The sequence below is a fragment of the Sarcophilus harrisii genome, chromosome 3 (genome assembly GCF_902635505.1).
Source record: "Sarcophilus harrisii chromosome 3, mSarHar1.11, whole genome shotgun sequence".
Classification (NCBI taxonomy): domain Eukaryota; kingdom Metazoa; phylum Chordata; class Mammalia; order Dasyuromorphia; family Dasyuridae; genus Sarcophilus; species Sarcophilus harrisii.
The window spans coordinates 57,215,857-57,241,575 of record NC_045428.1 but is presented as its reverse complement, the minus strand read 5'-3'; the positions used below and the strand labels follow the sequence as shown (position 1 = coordinate 57,241,575).

Sequence of the window (25,719 nt, the reverse complement as noted above, 5' to 3'; positions counted from 1 at the left end):
TTTAATGGACAAGTCTTTTGCAGCTTACTGGTTATATTAGATGTGAGATGCCAAGAAATTAATAATTTATAGGCTATCCATTTGGATACTGGAAAGATCATGGTACCCTGAAAGAAACAGAAGTATGGAGGAGCAAGAAGAAAATATTCAAGTTCTGCTAATCACTAAGTTTGAGTGCATATTAAACTACTTTGAGACATTCAGCAGCAGCTGATAATGTGAGGCTGGAGTTTAGGAAAGAAAGGGACAGCAAAGTTGTTGGAAGCTTACGAATGGGCATTAATACTAGTTAAATTGACTCATTCATTCAAACTTGTTCTCAAAATAAATGTTCTCTTGTTTATGCTTATTTCATTCTTCATTATTTCATGAGTCATATTGTCTTTATATGAGACCTTTATTTGAGTATCTGTCTACAAAAGATTCCCCAAATTCTTCTGATCTTTCTTATGTTTTATTTCCACAAAATCTTTTAAATTTAATGTAACTGATATTATTCTTTTCACACCTTTGCTTTTATTTATTCATAAAGTGTTTACCTATCATTAAGTCTTCTAAATCACGTTTCATGTTCTTCAACTTTTCTTGTTGTGACCTTATCCTGATGGTTGATATGCCCAGTTTCTGCCACACTGTTTTCCAGTTTGTAACAAATAATGAATTCTTATCCCCAAATCTTAAAGGTTTTAAATTTGTCAAACAAAAGAGGAGCTTGTGTATTTTCCTGTCGTAAAGTGAATGTCTACTCTATTTTGCTGATCTACCTTTCTTAGTATTCGATAGTTTTGATAATTACTGCCTTAAAACATAATTTAAGCTCTGTTGCTACTAAACCTTTCTTCCTTTACATTTTTTTCATTAGTTCCTTTAAACTTTTGCTTTTCTGTACTTTCAAATTAAGTATCATTATTTTTAATTCATTTAATTTTTTTTTTTTGGGGGGGGGAATTTAATTGGTATGGACTTGAATAGATAAATTGGTTTAGGTTTTGGTAAAATTGTTATTATATGGAGATGTCTACCCACAAACAATTCTCCAATTATCTTAATCTGTTTTTATTTATTTAAAAAGGTTTAAAACAAAACAAAACAAAAACAAAAACATAATTTTGTTTATATAGTTTTGGGGTTTCTTTTGGCAAGTGTTCTCTTAGGTGTTTTACAATATCTCCACTTATTTTAAAGAAAATAAAAAGATTTTCAATAAAGGAGACTATAAAAGCTCTCACCAAGTAGCATACTCATTTTTATTTTTTAAATTAAAAAATTTTTATTTTGTTAAATATTTCCCAACTTAATTAAATTTTTTTCATTCTTTTAAAAAAAATCGACTTCCAAAATCTCTCTCCTTTACCTTCTCCACAACATGAAAAGACAAAGAAAAATGTATAGATAGGCACGCAAAATAAATTTCCTTATCAACCTTGTTAACACACACACACACACACACATACACACACACACAGAAAGTAAAAATATGCTCAATCTTCACTGAGTTCAGTTCTCTCTCTGGAGATCTTTTTTTTTTTTTGGGGGGGGGGGTGTCATAAGTCCTTTGGACTGTTTTAGATCACTGTCTTGATCAGAGTAGCTGGGTCTTTCACAGCAGATCACTGTTCTAATACTGCTGTCACTACATACACTTTTCTAACTTCTGCTCACCTCTTTTACAAGAAGTCATGTAAGATTTCCCAGGTTTTTCTAAAACCACGCTCCTTGTCATTACTTATAGCACAACTATATTCCATCACAATTATGTACCACAACTTGTTCAATCACTTCTTAAGTTTATGAGGCTTACTTCTTTTTGAAAAGTTGTAATTATTAGTAAGTTTTTCCTTAGAGTAAATCTAAATTAGTGTTTTTGTAGTCTAACTTTTTTCAAAATCAAAATTAATGCAGAGTGAAGTAGAGAAGAATTTTACCTGAGGAAGATTTTTATAGTAAATTTCTCTGATGAAAATCTAATATTCCAAAACATGTGATAAATTGAGATAACCATATAAGAAAAAAGGCCTTTCTCCAATAGAGAAATAAATAAAAGATGTACGAATGCTATTTCCCAAAGGAAGAAATGCAAGCTATCAAAAAGCACATAAAAAATGTTCCAAATTACATATATTTTAAAATACAATTTAACATAATATAGAACGTAATAAAGAGAAATAAGAAATCTGAAGAGCTACCAAAAAAAAAAAATTCTGAAGGATTCTCAGCATCAATATTCATTCATTCTTCCACCTTCCTTTTCTATCTCAGAGCTCTCAGTCTCCCTTGCTCCTTCTCACTCAAAGTAAATTTATCTTTTTTTTCTTTTTTTTAAATCATGTTCCTCTAGTACTTTATTCTAGACATATAGGTACTTTCTCCCAGGCTACATTGGTTTACTCATCTTAGTCTAAAAATCTGTTCAGTATTTTTCAGGCCTAAGAAACTTGTTCTTGAAACATTTTTTATTCCATCCAGTTAACGTTCCATCTCTCTACTCCATATCACAATCGAACTTTTTTGAAAAAATGGATCCATTCCCATTCTCTCCAACCCCCTATAATTTGGCTTTCAAATTGCCTATAAAAGGTCATTAATGGCTTCCTAATTACCAAACAACACTCCTCCCTCCTGCCCTGTCTTTATTTTCTTTGGCTTATCTCTACCTACCTACCTACCTTTTATATGTATGAACAACCTCTCAATGTTGATAAGAAGGGAACCATAGGGAAGAATATGTATGTGAGTGAATGTATGCAGCCAAATTAATTATAACTTGTGCCCTTCTCACACAAGCTAGATGGGAGACTGACTGATCTGTCTCTCTCTCTGTCTGACACACACACACACACACACACACACACACACACGAAAAAGCAAGCAGGATGATTTAAGAAAAGCATAGACAATTTATATTGTTTAATGCAAAGTGAGAGAAATACTTATTTCTATTCTAGGATAAGGCTTTTTCTTTTTCTTTTCTCATTCAGAGAGCAGTCCCTTTAGGGTCAATCATCCAGTCCCTGAAAGACAAGGCTTGCAGATGAGATTTCTGAAATCGTATGAGAATATTCTACTAAATATCAAATAGGGACCCCATCCAACCTAGGAGACCTTGGTTTATCTGTCTCAAAGCAATGAAGTCATTCCCTTCTACTCCTCCACTGGAATTTAGGGTTACCCAGCTCCTGAAGGAGAAAACCAACGAGAATAGAAAGTAAACATGGATTCTTTGGTCCCAACCATTGGAGGTGTCTGAGTGTCTTGATTAAACTACATTCTCAAATAGGAGTTGAAAACTTTTAACCCAATTTCCTTTTTAAATGTCTATTAATCAGGGTTCACATCTCTCAGCATTCCCTTTCAAAAAAACAAAAGACATTCAAGCTTATCCATTAGGTATCTTTGGTTAACAAGAAACTACAGACTATCAATTTATCACTCGCTAACCTAATAAACTTATTAGCCAGATACTCTGTCTCTCTGAAATGAACAGAATACTGTACATAGGAACACCAAGTTAATTTAGATAATTCTGAAGGACTTTTTATTTAAAAAAAAAAAAAAATGCTATCCGCCTTCAGAGAGAGAAAACTGAGGGAGACTGAATGCAGATTAAAGCATTATTTTTTAAAACTTTATTTTCCTTGCCCTTCTTTTTATTTATTTATTTATTTTTGCAGTGTAGCTAATAGGGAAATATGTTTTGCAGGACTCCACATGTATAATTAATATCACTTTTCTTGCTTTCTCAATGGGTAGGAGAGGAGCAGATGAAAGGACAGAATTCACAACTCAAAATTTAAAAGAACACAGTAAGTATTAAATACTTGACACCAAATCTCTTCTGTTCTGTATCTCTCCTCTCCACTATAAATACTATTATTATACTATTACAGAAAAAAGGCATCCAAGAATGTTTCTAATTTAATAATGAATCTGTAATGTGAAGCAACCTTGGCATAGACACTCACTGTATCCATTGTATATGGTATAATTTTTTTGTATTTGGATAACAAATTTATTTTGAGTTTATCATGGACTGGACTGCTTTCTAATTTGCTTAATAATTTTTGCCACAGAGGGAATTCTTTCTCAAGTTCATCAAAGATGGGATTCTGTTTTGTGAAATTTCTTTGCTAAGTCTTGTTCACTGATTTATTTTTCTATTTTTGAACCAGTACCAAAATATTTTCATGATTATAGATTTGTCACAGAATTTGAGGGCTGGAAATGCTATTCTCCTCTTCATTCCTATTTTTGCAACTTCTTTATCTAGAAAGTCTATACATTCTTTTGTTCATCCAAATGAAATGTGTTATAAGTATTGTTCGTTTCAGCATTAAAAAATTATTGATAATTAAGTTGTGTTACTTGGAGTCATCAGCCTTAAATTCAAAAGGACTATATAACATATTATATTTATAAATGGTTATAAATATAACCCATATGGACAATCTCAGTCATATTCATTCACAAGTATAGACACCAAAGAAGAATGTTGGGTATGGTGTGACTTATCAGATAGATAAACTACTATTTTTCAAAGTTTTTGCCACATACTTGGAAAACTTTGTGTATATACAATGCTTAGAACATGGCTTTCTATTCTATAAGTAATCAGTACTAATAAATTGCTATAACATTACTATAGTAGTATCATTTCTACTATGAGGAATTTGTAGTATAATCTAGATTCTTCTGGATGATGTCCAACATTATATAGTACTTTTAGTTTTTTCAAACAAATTAAAATCAATGTTCTCAATTTTTAAAGATTCAATGTAAATATAAACAAATTAATTTTGTGTTTATTCTGATTTTACATAAAAAAACTGAGGGACAAAAGGTAATTTTCTGAGATGATACAGTTTTACAGAGTGATGCTTAAGAGTAAGTAAAAAAGTTAGGTTTCATTCTTCTTTCTAGCAATAGATTTCTACATGTCTCTTGTTTTTAGCAATAATCTAATAATGGCATATTGTTCAGAATAAAAATGTTTTTAAATAAGAAAGAATCTGAGTTATATACAAAAGGTTCTTTATATTGAAAGAATAATCAAAGATTCTGAAAAGTTTTGTGGGCTATGAAAGAAAAGCTCTCTGAAAAAAATATTCATTAATACACAATATATAAGAAGCAAATAAAGGCTTACAGCCCTCAATGAAGTAGAATAAAGTTAACTCACTTTCAAAAGAGAAGACTTTGGTTATGTTGCTTACCAAACAGAATGTTTACTGTGAAAAAGTTTACATTAAAAATATGGATGTGTAGATAGATAAATATGAATACCAGAGAAAATAAAAATAGTCTTACTCCTGTGGCTTGTAGATGCTGCCTGAATTCATCCATAGTTGTATTTGAGATGCTCATATCCCTGAACATTCCTTCCAGTTTTGATGTGAACTGACATCCACATTCAGTCTTTGGAAATAAAGGAAACATAAACAAAAACTAAATCTTTTATGCATTAAGTTAACTCTCAATATTTTTATAGAAAATTAATATGAAATCTTTTAATAGTAAGGTTAATCTTTATTAAATTATTTTGAGGAAAACAGTGACAAGACCAAGATAAAGCTTTTGAAATGTGAATTACCTCCACTAAATTCAGTTAGCTGAGGAGAAAAGAGAGTGGAATGAAGAGTATTCAAGCAGCACTAAATGAATTACAAAAGACACTGGAATTCTTGGGATTTTATTAATTCTAGAAAAGGGCATCGTATAGAACAAACTACATTAACTGCGAGAAAAAAAAATTACAAATTAAAAGCTCACTTAAAATGTTTTCAACCACATAACATCTCACCATGTTAACAATCACATTACCTGTGTTAAACTTTAACATCTGTATTAAATATTAATAGGTGTGATATTTTATCTTACCTTTAATTTAGATATCATATTTTTTTCGGAGTCATCAGAAACACTTTTATTTGTAAGAAGTCTTCGGGCCAAATGTTGTTTATAGTAACGTTCAAATACATCTTTTTCTTGCATAAACCTAAATAGGACCATTGCCTTATCCAATATTGTTTCTACTTCTTGTTCTGTAAGCTGTAAAATTAATGAAATAATTCAGAAATTTGATTTCTATGAAAAGAACTACCACATAAACTTAAGTGTATAACAAACAAATGCATAAGGGATCTCAATGGCTGAAAGAGAACCTCTTACTTTTTGTACATCAGGCAATTAACTATAGCTGCACTTACCATGTTTCCTTCTTTGCTTTTCATATGTCCTTTCCCATTAACCCATTTTCCTCACTTCTCTCTCCTCCCTAACCAATAAATCTATATCCAGTCTACCTGAGAGCCACACATTACTTTTTTCTAAGTGCTACTGAATGGAGGTTTGTTTTTTTGTTTGTTTGTTTTTTGGACTATCTATTTCTACAAAATGTGGAAAAACAAATGAGTTTTCGAAAACTTACAGCAATCTGTCATTCATGATAAAGAGATAAATTTTAAAAGTCAAACAATTCCCCCAACATCTCTCAAACATGTACTGATCACCTATTAGATTTGTATTTTGATAGATATTGCCATTCCTCTTTTTTTTTTATCTCAGACAACAATTGGTGGGTCTTATAAGAATCCAACAACAGAGAGTATCTTGGAAGAATGGACAGAACTGTCCCCAAGGACAGAAATAGCTGGCTCTTAGGTCCACCTCTGAAATATGTCGGTGATCATTCTGAGCACATCAGTTTAATCTCCCAGTACTTTTGGCAGTCCTCCAAGATCGTTTCTGATGAAAATGAGATGACAGGTCCAGTTTTTATCAAAAACTTTTCATCCCAAACTCCTGCTGCTCCTTTAATCCTCTGAGTTGAGAACTTTAGTCTTATATTTCATTGAAAAAAGAGACCATTTAATCGGAACAGAAGTGAGTGCAAGGGATAATGTTGTAAAAAATTACCCTGGCATGGGTTCTATCAATAAAAAGTTATTTAATAAAAAATAAAATAAAAAAAAAAGAAAAAAGAGACCATTTGCTAAAACCTCCATTATTTCCTCAGCTCATGTCATTCAGAGTTTCAAGCCACTATTTCCTCCTTCAGGTCTATTTCACATAAAGACATGGCCCATTTTCTTGCCAAGGTGGAATTCTTTACATGTACAAATCATTCCACTGCATGCCATCCTTCTGCAGCAGATGGCCCTCACTACCACCTATCTTTTAGCAGTTTCCTGTCTCTTGGCTGCTTCCTCACTGCCTACAAATAAACTCCCATCCTTAACAAAAACTTTATACTTAAGCCATTCAAATTCTCCAAGCTGTCATCGCAGAGTTCTTCTCCCCAAATACCTATAGGAGGCACACAATTGATTCTTTCCCATCCTTTCCTCTTACTATCTTCTTAACTCTCTGTAGTATGGCTTTCAATCTGATCATTTAATTGAAATTGCTCTCTCCAAGTTACCAACGATCTCTTAATTGTCTAGCCTAATGGTCTTTTCTCAATTCCATATCTCCATACTTTTACACTCTTCAACTTAGGACAGAATTTAGCCTTCTTTTTCTCAACACTAACTTTTCTATATTCCTCTCTCCTGCTTTTGACTAAATGACATCCACTTCTTTTCTTCATCCACTTCATGCCTGCTAAGAGTGGATGCCTTCCAAAGCACTGTTTTGGGTTCTCTTCTCTCCTCTTCCTGGGAGGAGAGATCACTTGGTGTTCCCATCAATGGCTATGGATTTAACTATTTATTTATTTTTTAACTATTTAACTATTTATTTAATTATCTCTATGCAAAGAATTTAGATCTAATGATCCTTCTTCAAACTCTTTTCCTGTCCCCAGTTTTGCAATTCCAGTTGTCATTTAAACATCTTGAACTTGATATCCCATATGCATCTTAAACCCAACATGTCTGGAAATGAACCAATTATGTTCATTTCAATGCTTCCCCTTCTAACAAACCTCCTTATTGTGACTGAGCATTAGTATCCCGAGTGACACACATTGGGTTAGTGAGCAGGACACCAGGCTCAAACCACGTGTCATCATCAGCTCCACATTCCAAGCTCCCCACTCCCATCCAATCAGTGGCCAGATTTTGCCCTCTCTACCTTTGTAACACCTTGAGTATATGCCTCCTTCTCTCCTCTGACATTACCACCCTTCTGGGGACTCTCATCACCTCACAGCTGGATTGTTGCCGTAGCCTGCTGACTGGTGTTCCTGCTTCTAACACTAATCTACTTTCTAATCAACTATCAAACTGATCTTCCTACAGCACAAGCCTGTCACATCCTCTTATTCATTAAACACCACTGGCTTCCCACTACCTCCAGATCAAATATAAAATCTTTAGTTTGCCTTTCAAAGCCCTTTGTAATCTCCTCCCTACCCTACTTCAAGGTCTTTCTACAACTTAACACTTTCCACCTAATCCACAATCCAGTGACACTGATCTCCTTGGCTGTTATTAGCACAAAACACTCTGCCTCCCAATTCTGAGTGTTCCCAAAGACTGGCCACTCTCCTCCTCTTGCTTCCTCAAGTCTCAACTAAAGTCTTTCTGAAATCAGTCTTTCTTAATGTTAATGTCTTCCCTATAAGATTATACCAAATTTAACATGGATCTGTCTTGTTTGTACATTGTTGTTTGCCTGTTGTCTCTCTCGTCAGGCTGCAAATTCCTTGAGAAGAGGAATTGTTTTGTTTTTTAGGCTTTCTTTGTATCCCTAAAGTTTAGCACAGTGTCTGGCACATAGAAGATGCTTAATAAATACTAAATGACTCTCCCTTGTCTCAACACATGATGCTGTCACAAAATATATAACTCTGTATCAAACATGTCAAATATTTCACCTATTTAACTGAACTTAAAATGTATAACTTCTACCCCCCTGACTGGTTCCAAAAGTATGAAGTGTAAGTCATTGATAAATAAGTTCAAAAAAGCAGCTGTGACAATTGTAGCTAGAGGCTCATTCACTGAGAAAAATCCACCACAGCTTTGTTGTCTTTTATAGTTTGGTCTTGATACCTATTCTGCTGATTAAAATATAAAAAGTATATGTTTCACAATGCATCGATACTAAAATAATCCATAAAAGATTTCATATAACACACAAATCATAAAAAGTAATTTGTCTTTTTGCTGTTCTAACTTTTCCATTGATTTTTATATAGCCTCAAATATATTCATACTTACTCCTTTGACTCCCTTTTTAAGCTTATCATCAATAAATAATGAGAGGTATTCTGGGGATCTGGAGTTGAGGTTGAGAAAATACTCAAAGTCACCCGCAATTGTCTGTTTAAAGAGCCGGTCATTATTGAATGATTCTTGGAGAAAGCGATCAAACCTACTCTTCAGATCCAGTAAACCCTTACAAGGAGAAAGAAAAAAAAAAAAAAAGGACATATTGATAAATTCTAATTTTTTACTGAATTGGTATACTGAAATTGGTATAATGCACAACTATTTTAAAGTGGGGAGAAATTAGCTGACTCTACTTATAACAATGAATTAGCTACATCAAAGATCACAGAAGTTAGTAGAAGACAGGAGAAATGCAAATGTTAACCAGAATAAAAACAGGATGAAGAGTTGTTAAATGCCTTAGAAAATTCTACAACTGGTTATTAAAAATATGGCTGGTGCATCTGAAAAAAATAAGTGGTGATCCCAAAAAGTTAGGCTGACTTCATTAAGATCAAGTCTATTGATTATCAATTATGGAAATTCAAACCTTGAGGTATCACCTTACACCTTTCTGATTGGTTAACATAACAGAAAAAGAATATGATACATGCTGGAGGGGATGAAAGAAAACTAATGTACAATTGGTGGAACTATGAACTGATCAAGCCATTCTGTATCAAAGTTTGGAACTATGCCCAAAGAGCTAAGAAACTGTACACATGCAACATACCCAATAATAAAACTCAAAAGATTTTGGGGAGGGGGGGGGGGGGGGAGAAAGGCTTATACGTATAAAAATATTGATAACAGTTGTATTTTTATGGTAGTGAAGAACTGGAAATTGAAGGAATGCCCATCAATTGTAGAAGGCCTGAACAAATTATAGTATGTGATTGTGATGGAACTCTATTGTGGGATAAGAAATGACAAGAAGGATACTCCCAGAAAAACCTGGGGTCTTTTATGAATTCGTGTAAAGTGAAGTGAGCTGCACCAGAAAAACAATGTATACAGTACACAATAACAGCAATATTGTATAAGGATCAATTCTCAGCAATATAATGATGTCAAATGATTGTGAAGAATTCTTGATGAAAAATGCTATCCTGTCTCCAGAGAAAGGACTAATGAAATCTCAATGCAAACTGAAGCATACTTTTTTTAAACTTTCTTTTTCATTCTTGATTTTTTGGATCTAGGTTTTCTTTTGCCACATGGCTAATAGGGAAATGTTTTACATAAGTGTACAAATATGTGCAATCTATATCAAACTGCTTGTCTTCTCAAATGGGAGTGGGAGGAGAGAATATGGAGAGAATAAATAATGGAGAGAACTTGGAACTTAATTTCTGTTTACATTTAACCAAAGGAAAAAAAAATGAATATATAAAAAGGAAAGGTTCAATCAAACTAACCCCAATTCCTTTATGACAAAACAATTTGATGAATTCTGAACTGGCTACATAGAAACGATAGGAATAGTTATTAATGGTCCAATGTCAGGGGATCAAGAGGTCTCCAGAGAAGAACTGTGGTAAAACTGTCTGATTGCTGTTTAATACTTTTACCAATGATCTGGATAAAGGATCATACACAATTAATTTAAAAATAACAAAACAAAACACAGAGAACATGCCACCAAAAAATCTTTGACAGGCCAGAAAACTGGCCTGACTCTAATATAATTATATTTAACAGCTATAAATAAGTTACCAAAAAGAAATCAACTTCACAAATATAAAATTGAAGTAAAATGGGTAGAGAGCAAGCAGTTATTCTGAAACATCTGAGGATTTCAATGACTGCTGGCTCAAGCTGTCAGCACTCTGAAATGGTACCTCACCGGGCTCTGCATTCTCTGGCTGCAACCTGGAGCACTGGATTCAGTGCCAGGACCAGTCTAAGAATGACTTGACCTTGGTGAAGACTGCTTGGAAGATAGTGTAAGTGGGGATGGGTCTTGAGTGCACGACTTATAAGGACAAAACAAAGGACCTGGATGTGTTTGTTCTGGAGAAGACAAGACTCAGGAGGTCCATATGTGACAACTGTCTTCAAATATTTGAAGAAATGTTATGTGAAAGAAGAAATAGACTTGTTTTACTTGACCCCAAAGGGCAGAACCAGGAGCCAGGGGTAAAATTCACAGAAACATGTTGTCTCTACAATCCAGCCAGCAACTACTCAGTGAAAAAATGTAATAAGAGGTGAGGCCACAGTTCAGTGCTCACACCACAACCTTTGAGGGGACCACATAAGACAGAACAGAGAACTAACTGTGCTTCTCAGGAGCCTCAGAGCCCTGACCCCAAGAAGTGAATGTTAGCAAGTTATGTAGGGAAAGTGTGAGATCAAGCAGAGTCAAAGACCTCACCCCAAAAATGGAGGAAAGGCTGGAGCCCAGCCCTGGCAAAGGCAGGCAAAAAAATCCTTCAGAAACAAAAGCTTAACAGATGAGAAAACCAAAGATGACACTGAGTATACAAAACTGTTGTAGAGCTAGAAATTCTCCCAAATGCAGGGAAGAATAACTCTTATAAAAGAAGACTCAAAGAAAATAATGGTTTTCCGCAAAGACTGCATGGAAACATAGAAGAAATGAAGGGACAAAAAATAAATAAATAAATAAATAAAGGCTCTTAATGGAAAGAGAAAGAATAACTCAAAGAAAGTGGTAAGCTTTTCCTAAGGAACTGACTAAAAACTAGAACAGAATAGTTTTTTAAATCTCCAATTGTTGGAAATATTAGAACAAAATGAAGACCATAACAGGGGGGAAAAACAACAAAGAACTAACAATAAGATATAGAATATCAAACACAACTGGCCTGCGAAGGAAAACAATAAAAAATTGCTTAAGAAACACTGGATTCCTGAAAATAGTAATTAAAAATTCGAGGCATTGTATTTTTAGACATCACAAATAAAACTTGTAGAGACACAGTAGAAAAATCCACTTATTTTCTAAAATTCCAAAAGTAAAAGAATGGAAAAATAAAAAGGAATTTAAATCTAAAGACAGGGGCAAGTTATAACAATTGGGATTGGAAAGGATAAACTACATGATTGTAAGAATATAATTCTTCCTAGGAAATGATGAAAACTTTCTCTTTTTGTTGTTGCAATACAAATAATATGGAAATAGCTTTTGTATAATTTCAAATGTATAAGTGATGTAATGTTTGCCTTCTGAATGAATGGGTGACTGAACGGGTGAATGGAGCAGAAAGGAAGGAAAATATGGAATTCAAAAATTTAAAAAAAAATTGTGAATAAAAAATAACTTGAAAGGAGAAAAAATAAACGATGAAGAGAAAAATTCAAAGAATCCTGGGCAGTATAACCTGATGTAAAGTGAGCAGAACTAGGAGAATAATGAATAAAAGGAGAACAGGACTGTTAAAAACAAACAAACAAACAAACAACAACAACAAAAAAAAAACACAACAAAATTTTAAAAAGACTCAAAGAACTCTGATGAATGCAATGATAAACCACGTTTCCAAAGGCCCTATAATGAAGCATGTATCGCCCATTCATCTTCTGACACAGAGGTAGATTCAACATGCAAAAAGAAAGATACATTTTTGGACATACCCACTGTGTGTTTCTGTTTTGTTATATTATGCTTATTATTTTTACAAGTTTATTTTAAAGGATAGAGGGTGGAAGTATTTTTAAAAAGAGAAAGATAGTTGAGGATCAGCAATCTTGTTGTCAAAAAATGTGAATAAACATTTTTAAAATGCCCAAGAAAATTCTGATGGATGCACAAACAGAAATGTTTTTAAAGGAAAGAAAATGTAAAATTTATTGCAGATAATTTTTTAAATCAGAGACAAATTTAAGCATGTTATTCAGGAAAAACTTCCTCTTAAAATAGTCAAGAACTAGAATATGAAGGACCTAAAAGGAGTTAGGTTTCCCTTCTTTGGTAGTTTTCAAACAGTCAGATTAGCATCTAGCAGGAATTCTGCTGAAGTTTGTGATGAAATAGATGGCCAATGAGATCCCCATAACCAAATATAAAATCCTATGACTGTGATTCCATAGAGCAAGTCACCTAAATCCCCTATTATTTAAATATTGGGAAAGGACTTCGTTGTAATTTTGTATGCAACTATATGCATTTGAATAGTTGATATAGAGATTCATCTTCATTGCTGGGCATTAGCCAGGTCAAAAACAATTAAAGTATTAGTTAAAACTGAGTGTATAAAGAAGCTGGAGGTAAAATTAACACACTGTAAAAGTTATGACAATTTCCTTTATAAAGTTGGTTTTGCTTAGAAGTTAAAAAAAATCATTGGAACACTAAAAACATAACTTTGCTTTCTTTGTGAAACATTAATGCCTCAGAAAATTAGAATATTCATAAATTATGTGATATACTTTCATTCTCAGAGGTACTTATTTCAGTAAAAAGGTCCAACTAACATTTAATAGCAGATCAAAGTGATCAGATATGTTTGAGGAACTGACAGAAAATGTAAGACTCAATATTTTGTCACTTTTCTCCAAACATTTAAGATATTCCAGCTGTCAAATGATCATTTATGGCATAGTCAAGTTCGAAGCTATTTATATTAAGATCTAAAGGCATTTTATAAAAACTCTCAATAGTCCTGTCATGACTGTTTTAAAAAACCACTAACTGAAATACTTACATAAAAGATACACAAATACTTACCTGAATATAATCAACTGGATTCTTTCCTTCCCCTTCCTCAGAAACAAGGGCTTTACCTTGTTCCCTTAGATATGAGCTCATACACTCACACATAGTTTTCAAACCATTTGGCACACGGCTAAATAACTTGTACATGCAGGCAAGGTCTACAATTAGAAAGAAAAAAGTGATTACAGTAAATTTTTTAAAATGTGAATAAAAACAAAATACTCTATTCTAAAAAGGCTATTAATTAATGCTGCAATGAGTGACCTTCATTACAATACTCAATATGCAATTAAAAAATACAACTAGAATTAGATATTACACAAATAAGTTTGATTCAAACTAATTTTCCTTTCAGATATTAAAAGTTAAAATTATAAGATAGAAATCTCAAAATATCAAAATTAGAATACACATTTACAGGAAAAAAAATTTTCAAAATGACATCGTCAAAATTTTAGAGAACCTCTAATTCATTTATCTACTATAATTCTTATATTAGATATATGGTTTCTGTAAATACCTTATAAAAATGAAATTGTGGTAACAATGTTTATGATAACAATTAGGGAGAAAAATCAAAATGATCTCAAGCTCTATAGGTATTGAAAACAATTTTTTGATTCTGTTCATCTTTTGAAAGTCATGTGACAATCATGACTAACTACTTCAGCCAAAGAATCTAAGAATCACATAAAAAAAGATAGTGAAAAACTTCTTAAAGACAAACATCATTTGAACATTTCTCAAACTTGCAAACTTTGTTTGAAACAAAGGGAAAGAAAAGTCTTCTCTTCACTAAACCTTCTCAGAATAACTACAAACTCTTCTACTAGAAAGCAATAAATATTGACCATAATACCTATATAATAAGATTCTGTTATACTGTAAATTTGTAATCTGTCATTTAGGATAAACACTGCCCCTCTTCCATTTTATGGCTATTATTAGATTAAAATGTAAGAAACTTGAAATTTAAAAAAAGATTTATTATAATTAAATACTACTCTATTAAATCTCTTTATGGTTTAGAACTAACCTTATGTTCCTGAAGGCTATGACAATGGGAGTACCCGGAACAGCTTGTTGTACAAGCCCATTGATACCCATCACATCTGTCTACCGAGGATGAACCTATCTAAATTCAGAGAGGTTTTTCACTTTGTTGGCAAATAATCTCAATAAGACTTCACTTTCACTACTATGAATTTTTGTTGGGTGAGGATGGCAGGGGGGTAGGGGAGAGGGAGAGAGATTACCTTCATCAAAATCTTCAGATTCCTGTACTGAATTATATTTTGATGAATACTTTTTCTTCATTAAAATGAAATAGAATGATTTTGTTGTTGTAATTATCACTGTTACTTGAAATATATTCAAAAGTATTAATAAGGGAAAATTTTTAAATGGATTAATACTAACAAGAGGATGTTCATCAGTTTAGTTAAATCATACAGAAAATCTTGTTAATAAAATAATTTAACACACATTTTAAAAACAAAATGGGGAATATAAATTGTTATTTAGCATAAACCAGTATTTTTACACCCACATTTGGTTTAACATTTTTAACCTTTTAATATAAAAATTACATTTTAAATTATTACTTTTGACCAATGAAGTTTTTGAAATATTATCTTAAAATGGTAAATGATTATTCAGAATCTACTAATTAGGAAACCTAACAATGATTACTACTGAATTTCTCAAGTTTAAAAATTAGTATTTTGAGTCTGACCGATATAGCCATACCAAACTAAATTTGTCAAACAAAAGCACTTTGGGCAAACTAGAACCCAAATAGCCCGCTGTTACATTTGTATATGTGTAATTAAAAGCTTTCTGTAGGTAGCTTATACTTATTTTGCATATGGTTTTTTATTTTGTTGTAAAAGAAAAAGAATTGGTCAGAAATGATGTAAGAAAAGGAAAGATTTTTGACAACAGCAGTAAGAACATTTAAGAACTATTTACTAGTTCAGAATAGTTCATATTCTCAAACTCTTCCTATAACTTGGAGAAAGTATAACAGGCCAAATATGAGGAGAAATGTCTTAAAAAGTTTTCTAGTGAGTAATAATTATCATAACCAAAATAACATAAATGATTAACTTTTGTTTGGTGCCTACTATATTTCATGCTCTGTACAAAACACTTTATAAAAAGCATCTCATTTGATCCTCACAACCCTAGAAGGCAGGTGCTATTATTATTCCTATTTTACAATTAACAAAACTAAGGTAAACAGGTGATGAGATAAGATTTAAATTTAGGTCTTTTTGAACACAGGTCTTCGCATCCTATGACCCTGGCAGAAAGTAGAACTTGACTTAAATCTTAAAGGAAAGCAAGAATGAGGAAGGAGACCACTGTAGGCATGAGAGTAAGCAAGGGAAAATACAAAGACAAAAGGATCATAATTCTAGAGCTGAGAAGGATAGGAGAGGTCACTGATGTATGTGCCAAATCTTCCATTTACAAATGAGAAAACTGAGGCTCAATGATGATTAGTGATGTGCTCAGCAACAAACAAGTGATACAAGAAGGATTTCAACCCAGATCTTTGGAATTCCACTTTCCATACTCTTATCAAGTATGCAAAACTGCCTCTAAATGATAATACTTGGCACCTGACTAACTACCAGTTATCACAGCTTGTTTCTCTCTCCACAAAATGACTTGTATGCTGCTTCTCCTTCACTCTACTTACACAATTACCACCCTAGTTCAAACTCATATTATCTCTCACCTGGAATGCTGCAATACCTTTGGCACCTGCTACTATGAATCAGATAAATCATGAATCTTTTTAAATGTTTCAGATATAGCTAGGAACATCCCCAAACTTCTTTAGTAAAATTGGGTGTACAGAAAATGGCTATTAACAATTCTAACAAGAAACACAAAGTATCAGAGAGTTGCATTTGTATTTTTTATTACAATATTAATTTAAAAACAAATTTGATGACAATGAAAATAACACAAAAGCAATTGCTTTCTGTAGTTTCTTTCAATAAGTTTTAACTGCCTCTGTAGTCTCTGTCTTTTCTAAAGTCATTCTAGGAAAACAAAGACAAAAGAAAGTAGTGTGATAGTGGTAGGAGCCTTGGAAGTATGTTATACTTCTAAAATCCTGTAATCTAAACATGAACATCAATAAAGACAGTGAATTTCCAAACTGTGAAGTACTTGATTTTTCTCTAAAATATTTGAAAGTAAGAATTTCTGATTGTTCTGTCTTACCTTTCAATGTTCTTCAATATAAAAAATTCTAAGAACTTTTCTAATAAAGTCTAAAAAAGTAAATAGTTGACCACAACTATTCTGAAACTATATAAAACTTCACTTGAAAAAAAATTAATACACACATACACAAAATCAATGATTTAATTCTAAACAATCACAAAATAGAAGTTCAGAAACCTGGGAAAAGATCAATGTCCACAATTACTTTTTAAAAAATTTGTAGGAAAAGCATCCTGGAGCTCACCTTTTTTCTGCAAGGGGAAATTCAAGTGAAGGAGGGAAAATGGAGAGAGAAAAGAAGGGAGCCAGGAGATTATAAAGTTCTTCTAAAACAGTTCTAAGATTCTTAGTAGGCAGACACGCCAGAAGCAGAGAAGCTCAAGTACTTAAGATCAATAAGACAGTAATCCCAGAATGATGCTCTATTATTACCCCTGAAGAACCTACATCAATATTTGAAAAACCACAATTAATTTCAAAAACTCATAAAATTTAAAGAACCTGCCAACACTTGATGTTTTTAAAACTTACCTTCTGTTTTTCCATTTTTCAACATATGCACAAGCCCAGAATTCTCCATTTCTACTATGGTCTTCATATGTTTAGAAATTAGTTCTCTCTCAACCACCTTCACAATCGGCTCCTCAGTCGATTTGTCTAGGCAGTGCATCACTCGTTCTATTTCTTCATTAATTCTTGCTTCTACTTTCTTTATATAAACTGAAGCACTGTTTTCAGCTAAAAATTTCTGACTTTCCATCTGTTATTAAAAAAAAAAATTGTTGAATAACTTTTTTACATATAGAAGACCTAAAATGTAAAATATTTGTGTTTTTATTTTCACTTCTACACTACTGATCAAAAGACAATATCTTTAAAAAAGTGTTATAAACATTTTATGTAGGTTGTTGAGAGGATCCTAATTATAATGGTTCTTTAAAAAAAAAAAAAAAAATCCAGTCTACAAATCAAATGATGTTCTTTAACCATAAGACTTAAGTCTGAAAAAGAATTACTTTGAAGTTAAATAAGTATCTAAAACCAACTCTGTAGAGATTCTGATCATTGTTTATTGACCCTTTCTCACTCTAATTTGATCAATATTAAAGAGTATAAAAAAATACATGATAGATGACAAGGTAAAACACTAAAAGGCTTTGTGCTACTCACCACATTCTTAGAAAAATGTTGTTTTCCATAAATTTAATTTACATTGGAAACTTTACTCAACTGTATTACATAGTATGCATGTGGACACATTTTAAGAGTATTTACATTATTAATTTACCTGGAAGAATTCTGCAGACATCTCCAAAAATGGAGCTTCAAAATCTTCTTCATAAACTGATCTTCCTTCAAGACCTAGAATCATTAACATCTGGCAAGCATTTCTTATTGCACCTCTGTGAAAAGGAATTTAACAATTTAAACAAAGAGATAGCAAAAGAAATTTTAAAGGATCAAAACATTTAAAATGATTTAAATTGTATTATATTCATGAAACTCAATCTGATTAAATAATCTTGCACAAATAATTTTATCAGAAAAACGATAGAAATGTCACAAAAATCTTAATCAATCAGCAAGTATTTAGAAAACATCATGCCTGTATACAAAAAACCTCCAAGAAAAATACTACATGTACAAAAGAATGTACACCATTTCTAAATGTTATGCCAATTCTAATTCTATTTAATGTTGATTAAGATACTGTACGAATTCTGAAGCACCTAAGATATCAAAACATACCTATGGATTAAAAACAACAATAATAACAACTATTAAAAAGGGGAACTATTTCCCCTTTTCACAGTTAAAAAAGAAAAAAAAAAAAAAAAGGAAAAAGAAAATTCTATTGCCTCTCATATTGCTTCAGAGCAATCTTGACCATAGTAGTGAAGCATAAGGGTCATGTATGTTACAAGTAAGGCACTAATCATTTAAAGAACCATCTTGCAAGGTTCCTGCCACTCAAGTCACAGGACAAGTACATAATTATATATATGTGTGTGTGTGTGTGTGTGTGTGTGTGTACACACACACACACAATACCATCCAGAGGTGGGTAGGTGTGTCACAGTATACAGCATCTGGTCTAGAGTCAAGAAGACCTGAGTTCAAATGTGATCCTTGACAATTCCTGGCTCTGTAATCTTTATTTCACCACTGCCTGCCTCAGTTTCCTTAAATGTAAAATGTGAATAACGATAGGTCTTATCTCCCAGGGTTATGAGGATAAAAATGAAGTATTTTTCAAGTGCACTGCAAACCTTAAAGAGCTACCTTAGCTATTATTATTACTGCCAGAAATCAAAATGTAAAAGCTAAAATAATTTCAGGGCTCAAATTTTAAAAGTCTGGGGGAAAAAAGATGAAATAATAAAAAGAGAATATAGACTTTTCATGAAAAAGATTAAAATAAAAACTAAAAAAAAAAAAAAAAAAGCCAAGAGATGATGAAAACAACTATGAAAAGTCAACATGAGGACAACTGTCCACAATAATCTTTCCAATGAAAACATTTATTTTCTAAAAAAAGATTCTCAATGTTAAAAGTTAAGAGAAAACCCCTTTTGATCCTTTAAGAACATAGGAGAGGAAATTTAATACATCTTATTGTTTAAAATTATAGCTTTGGAGCAGGTAGGTGGCGGAGTGGATAGAACACTAGCCCTGAAGTCAGAGGACCTGAGTTCAAATCTGGTCTCAGACACTTAATACTTCCTAGCTGTGTGATCCTGGGCAAGTCACTTAATCCCAATTGCCTCAGGGGGAAAAAAAATTAAAATTATAGCTTTAACCATTGACTCACCAGCTGAAAAATATCCACTCAAATATTATTTCAAAAATTACAACAGTATATAGAAATTATCATACCTGTCTACGACTTCTCCTTTTCTCTCTCTTGCAATCATGTCCAACAGAGTTTGCCTGAGGTGATCTCTAATACACCCATATCGTACAACTTGATCTCGAAAAATAATTAATCCCAAATTGTAGACATTCTCCACATTATTTTGCTGGACATAGACACGGTCCTGTAATTCAAAACCAAAGTAAATAAGCGTATATGTATATGTATGTATATAAAACTTTTAATTTTCCCAAATGAGTAAAAATAAATTAAATTCTCTTCAATGCATTATTTTGAGGTAAAAATAGGCTGGTTAGTTATACTCAAAATTATACAAAAATTGCTTTAATTATCTAAAAGTCATGCACAAAAATAATTTTGGCCATACAAGGCAGCCTGATTGATTGTACTGTGTGTTAACAAAAATGAGAGAATTTCTGAGCTGGAAGGGATTCTAGAAATTATCAGATCCACTTCATCTACCTTTGCTTTACAATCTTTTGTGAAAAAGAATGGACCTGATCCTGTGACAGTCCTTTTTACTTTCAATTATCTCTCAAGGTTTGTAAACTTTTTCTTATGTCACTCAGTAGTTTCTGCCCTTTGCTCATAAATCCTGCCTTCTGAGGACAGGGGAAACAAGCCTAATTCCTTTTCCATATTAAAATCACTGAAAAATTTGAAAGAAATCAGGCCACATTCTCCAGCACAGGCTAAGTATTCAACTGAACCTTAGGCAGTATAATCTCTAATGGAATTTCCTCATGATAAAATGCATTTAATTTGTAAATGCTTACTTGTATACATATGTTCTCCACTACAGGCCACAAGAATATGACACATCAGTCTAGTACAATGTTGATGTTCAGGAGACATTTAATAAATTGTTGTTCACAAATAAGGTGTGATTGATGATTTCAAAACTTTTGACCATCTTGCTAATTCTCTAGACATTCTTTAAGTAATCAAATCCCATTTTAAAACATGACGCCCAACACTGAACAGAATCATATATGTAAGTACTAAGGTGCTAGGTCTATCACTTTCCTAATCTTATTTACTAAAAATCTCTTAAAGTGGAAAATGTACTTTTATGGGACGGGACCACCATATAACGCTATTATTTCATGAGTCAGCATTCCATCAAAACCCTCCACTATATTTCACTGTGAAAAATGCTATCAGATGTGTATCACCCATATCACACAACTGGTAAAAGTGGTATCTGGAACTCTGGAACTCACAACAGTTCTACTACTGTTATTACTAAACCTTTTTTGTTATATTGCTGTCCAAGATCTTGACAGATTCTGTTGCTGACATCTAATGTTAGTTTTTTCCTCTTGGTTTTGTACTTTTGCAAATCTGATAATCAAGTCAGCAATATCTTTATCCAATTTACTGATAAAAAAATTTTAACACAAGCCTGTCATTGCACCAACACTTTCTAACTTGATATCAAAACTTTAGTGACTTTGGGTCCAATCAACCATTTTCAATATTCAAGTCCTTTGTAACCATATAACTTTTATATCTTAACTGGCTTTACAACCAAAATAAGTTAATCCCTGAGAAGACCCAGATTTTAAGAAATAGTAATGGCACTATCCTTATTAAAAGCAGAAAACAAACTGTTCCCCCAAAATGAATAATCTGAGATATGTAATTGGGTTCAAAATGATAGTACAGAAAGTTAAACCAATCACTGACTATAAGGATTCAAATGAAGAATTTCCCAACAGAATTCAAGTTAAATTCAATAGACATTGTTAATGACCCATTGTTTAAATTAAAACACAAGTCTTTGCTCTGGTTAAAAATTTTAACTAAATTTAACATCTACTGGTTATCCTGCCATCTGGGGGAGGGGGAGAGGGGTAAGAGGTGAAAAATTGGAACAAGAGGTTTGGCAATTGTTAATGCTGTAAAGTTACCCATGCATATATCCTGTAAATAAAAGGCTATTAAAAAAAAAAACAAAAACATATTTAACATGTCAATACATGGATGGGGGAAGGAGGGAAAAATTGAAACAAAAGGTTTGGCAATTGTCAATGCTGTAAAATTACCCATGCATATATCGTGTAAATAAAAAACTATAATAAAAAATAAATAAATAAAATAAGAGGGGAAAAAAATTTTAACTAAAAAGTGCACAGTGGCATGTAAACCAGTTATGATCATTGTAATTTATCATTTTAAAAATACAGTTTTGTCAGGAAAAAAGTTCAGCTCACTGGACTATAGTCTTCAAGTTCCTTTTCTCTACAAAAAACAAGGGGACAGAAGCGAATAAGTTAAGGGAAGAGATTTCCAGATCTTTGTTGTCCTTTCTTTTCTTTGGTAGTTTCAATTCATTCTAAGCATTAGCACTGCTGAGTTTTTTATTTTTTAAAGGACTGTGCCATTTCTTTGTATTCATCTCCCATTATCTGTCTTTTGCTTCAAATTTGATTGATTAGTTCACTATACTATCAACTTTCAGAAATCTCCATTTTTCTTCCACATCAGTATTGTTTATCTTGGTGTCTTTACAATTTTATTCCTGAGTTATCCATCTCTCCTGGGCCACCTTTCTCCCTACAATTTAAAGCCATGGAACCCTACAAAGTCTGAGAGGCAAGCTCACAAACACACAAGTTCATGATTCCTTTTAACCCCAGCAATCCAAAAAACAGAAAAATTAAATGATTTGCAAGATCCATAGGGCTTCCTCCACCATGATTAAGTTAGAGAAGTGGAAAGGGTAATAAGAGAGTTAAGAATCACAGATTTTACAATTATCTATCATATTCACTTAACTGTTAGTATTTTAAATATAAACCTGTAATCCAGCAAACAAACAACCAAACTCCCAAAGGTGCTCCCACCATATCAATATTGACCTTTTGGTTATAAACAGTGCTAGAAAAGAGAAGTCACAGTTTCATCAAAGAATATCTCAAAGCTTTTCTTGGAATACCAAGTAAAGGAGTTAGGTTTCCAAATGAAACAAAGCAGTGATATTTCATGGGATCCTTGGTTACCTTCCCTAACACTACTTAGAAGCACAAAGAAAAATACCATCCTGAAGATTATAGCATCACAGATCAGATGATCATCAGGTGAAGAGACCTGAGGACTAGGCCACAACAAAGGTCTTGTTTAATGGAATAAATGATAGGTGCAGGCCTGAAATCCAGGTCCTCTGAACCCAACTCTAGCAGTCTAAACTTCATTCAGAAACACTTGTCACATGAAATGAAATGATAGGGAAAAATGTACGAAAAACTAGAATGTCAGCAAAGATGGGAAATGGACCTAAATTACCCAGATCCTTTGATGCCAGAGGCAGTGCTGTTTGTACTGTACCATACTGCATTCTATATTGTATAGTCAGAAATCTAAAAAAAAAAAATTTCAATACTCTAGAACAGTGAATAGAATCTAGTTAGACTTAATAGGGATATAAAACATTAAATGCTGGTTAAACAAACAGGTTTCATTAATATAAATGAGGCAAAATATGTTAAGGCAGCTTAAAAAGATGGGAAGGGGGAAGGTGTTAATAGTCTGAAAGTTCAATAAGTACACTATGCAACTCTAGCCGTCCCCACTCCCAAAAAAGAGGCTTATGTAATCTTAAGATTGCATTTAGAGAGGTCTAACAGCTCCCCCCCCCCAACTAAAGATGATGATGGCAGGGGCTGTATTTTATGCTCAGGTGAAACTGAACTGCCAAATTGAGAAACTGTGTTCAATTTGGTATATTATATTTTAAGGACTTTGATTAAGTTGAGTAAGAAAGAACCAGAAATTTTTAATCTGGAAAAGACACAATTTATGGCTATTACATGTAAAGAAAAAAGGAAGACTTGTTTTATTTGTACCAATAGTTAAATTAGGAGTAATAGGTTCTCTTAATTTTTTTATAACTATGCATCTTGGGCAATTTGTTAATACTGAGTAATTTATTCTGTTATTCTCCAAGTAATGGATATGTACTTTTGATCCCAGGTCTTTACTAAACCCCAAAAAGTATTATTATGTATATTTTAGTGTAAAGAGGACTTTTCTATCTTTGATCCCTTTGGCATATATATCATAAAGGATAATCTCTGGGTCAAAAGGTATAGATATTTTAATCACTTTTTAAGGATTTGCTTTCTAAAATTGGCTAGATTCATTCATAGTTCTATTGGCAGCATATTAATTTGCCTTTTTTCTATTTTCCATAACTAATTTACTGATATTTTGTCATCTTGTCAATTTTCTTGGTATGAAATGAGACCTCAAAGAGGTTTCGATTTTTATTTCCTTAGTAGTGATGTGAAACCTTTCACCATATTGACAATGAGAATTGTAATCATTAGGTCAATACTAAGATAATGATTTATTTTACATAATTAAGATATTAGCATACCTTACAAGATTGGTTATCTCATTGGTTATACACTTGGTGAGACTCTTATTAGGACTGAGGCAAAGATTTCTCCCCAACTGATACATTCCTTTTAGCATTGATTTTGTATGCAAAAAGGTTTTTTATTTTCATGTCATAATAATTACCCATTTGTTTATCATCTTTTCTATCATCTTGATTAGAATTAAGGATTCCCCACCAAACCATATTTAATATTTTTAGCCTTATCTGGTTTTCTTTTATTTTATTAATGGTATGACTTCAAATATTCAAGTCACATCTCCATTTGGAGTTTATCATGGTCTATGGTATAAGATGGTATAAAAATAATTTTTGTCAAATGACTTTCTAGTTTTTCTGGAAAATTTTGTCCAAATAATTTCTCATTTCCTATTTTCAAATAATGAGTTATTGAACAAGTGTTTTTAATTTTTCTGTAGTATATTACATGTAACCATTTTTCCACTTTAAAATCAGTAACAATTTTGATAACTGCTTTATATTGTAAAATGAGGTCAAAGTCCTAATCTTCATTTCTAGGTTTTTTCCTCCTTGCACATTTTTTCTTATGCTTCTGCAAATGAATTTGACTATTTTGTTTAACTCTATAAAGTATATTAGCTATTTGATCAGAATAGCATCAAATGTGTAAATTAATTATTTTTTTGCAATGATACCATCCAATTTTGTCCAATGACAATCTCTCCAAATGTTTTAGTTACAGTAACTTATTGGCTATGTTATATTCTGTTGTAAATTAAAAAACAAAAAACAAACAAAAAACCCCACCAATATCAACATTAATAATTGATACCCCCCTCCCCTCAATAGCTTTGTTTACTTTATCCCTTCCTGGTTTGGGTTTTCTTATTGATTGTTGAAAATTTATGCAGCATTTGTACTATCATAGAATCAGAGTTAAGAGTACATGAGATCTTAAAAGCTGTGTTTAATCCCTTTACTTTATAAGAACACACAAAGTTTAAGTGTTTGACCCAGGATCACAGTTTAAGTGTCTGAAAAGATTCAAACCCAGATTTTCCAAGTACATCATTATTCTATCCTGCATTCCTAATAAAGAGCATTCTAAATGTTGGAAATTATTAGAAAAAGGCAGATGTCTCTCTGCTGCTTTCAGGAAGTCCTTTGGGGATATAAATGACCTCTGAGTATTCTAGATGACTAGCATTAAATAAAATGATGATCACCTATAAATCCATCTTCACACACAATATTTTTAACTCTGTGATGAAGAATGCAATATGGGGGTAACATACACTGTGACTTTTTTGTCTCCAAAAAAGGGGGTCTGATGTTTTAATCTGTAAATCTATCTAAACCAAAGAATTTCCCCTTCACAACAGCTGTTTTATGATTTGTTAAATTT

At 32.4% G+C, this 25,719-nt stretch overlaps 1 protein-coding gene across 1 annotated transcript in view; it reads right to left on the bottom strand.

The window, feature by feature from the left end:
* CUL3 (cullin 3) overlaps positions 1-25,719 on the bottom strand; it is a 99,103-nt gene that overhangs the window by 10,924 nt on the left and 62,460 nt on the right. Inside the window, exons 4-10 of the mRNA XM_031957961.1 lie at positions 19,954-20,114; positions 18,365-18,479; positions 17,608-17,836; positions 13,846-13,991; positions 9,162-9,338; positions 5,875-6,045; positions 5,305-5,412 (exon numbers count right to left, since the gene is read on the bottom strand). Coding sequence (XP_031813821.1) covers positions 5,305-5,412; positions 5,875-6,045; positions 9,162-9,338; positions 13,846-13,991; positions 17,608-17,836; positions 18,365-18,479; positions 19,954-20,114 — 1,107 coding nt within the window. The remainder of the gene's footprint in view (positions 1-5,304; positions 5,413-5,874; positions 6,046-9,161; positions 9,339-13,845; positions 13,992-17,607; positions 17,837-18,364; positions 18,480-19,953; positions 20,115-25,719) is intronic.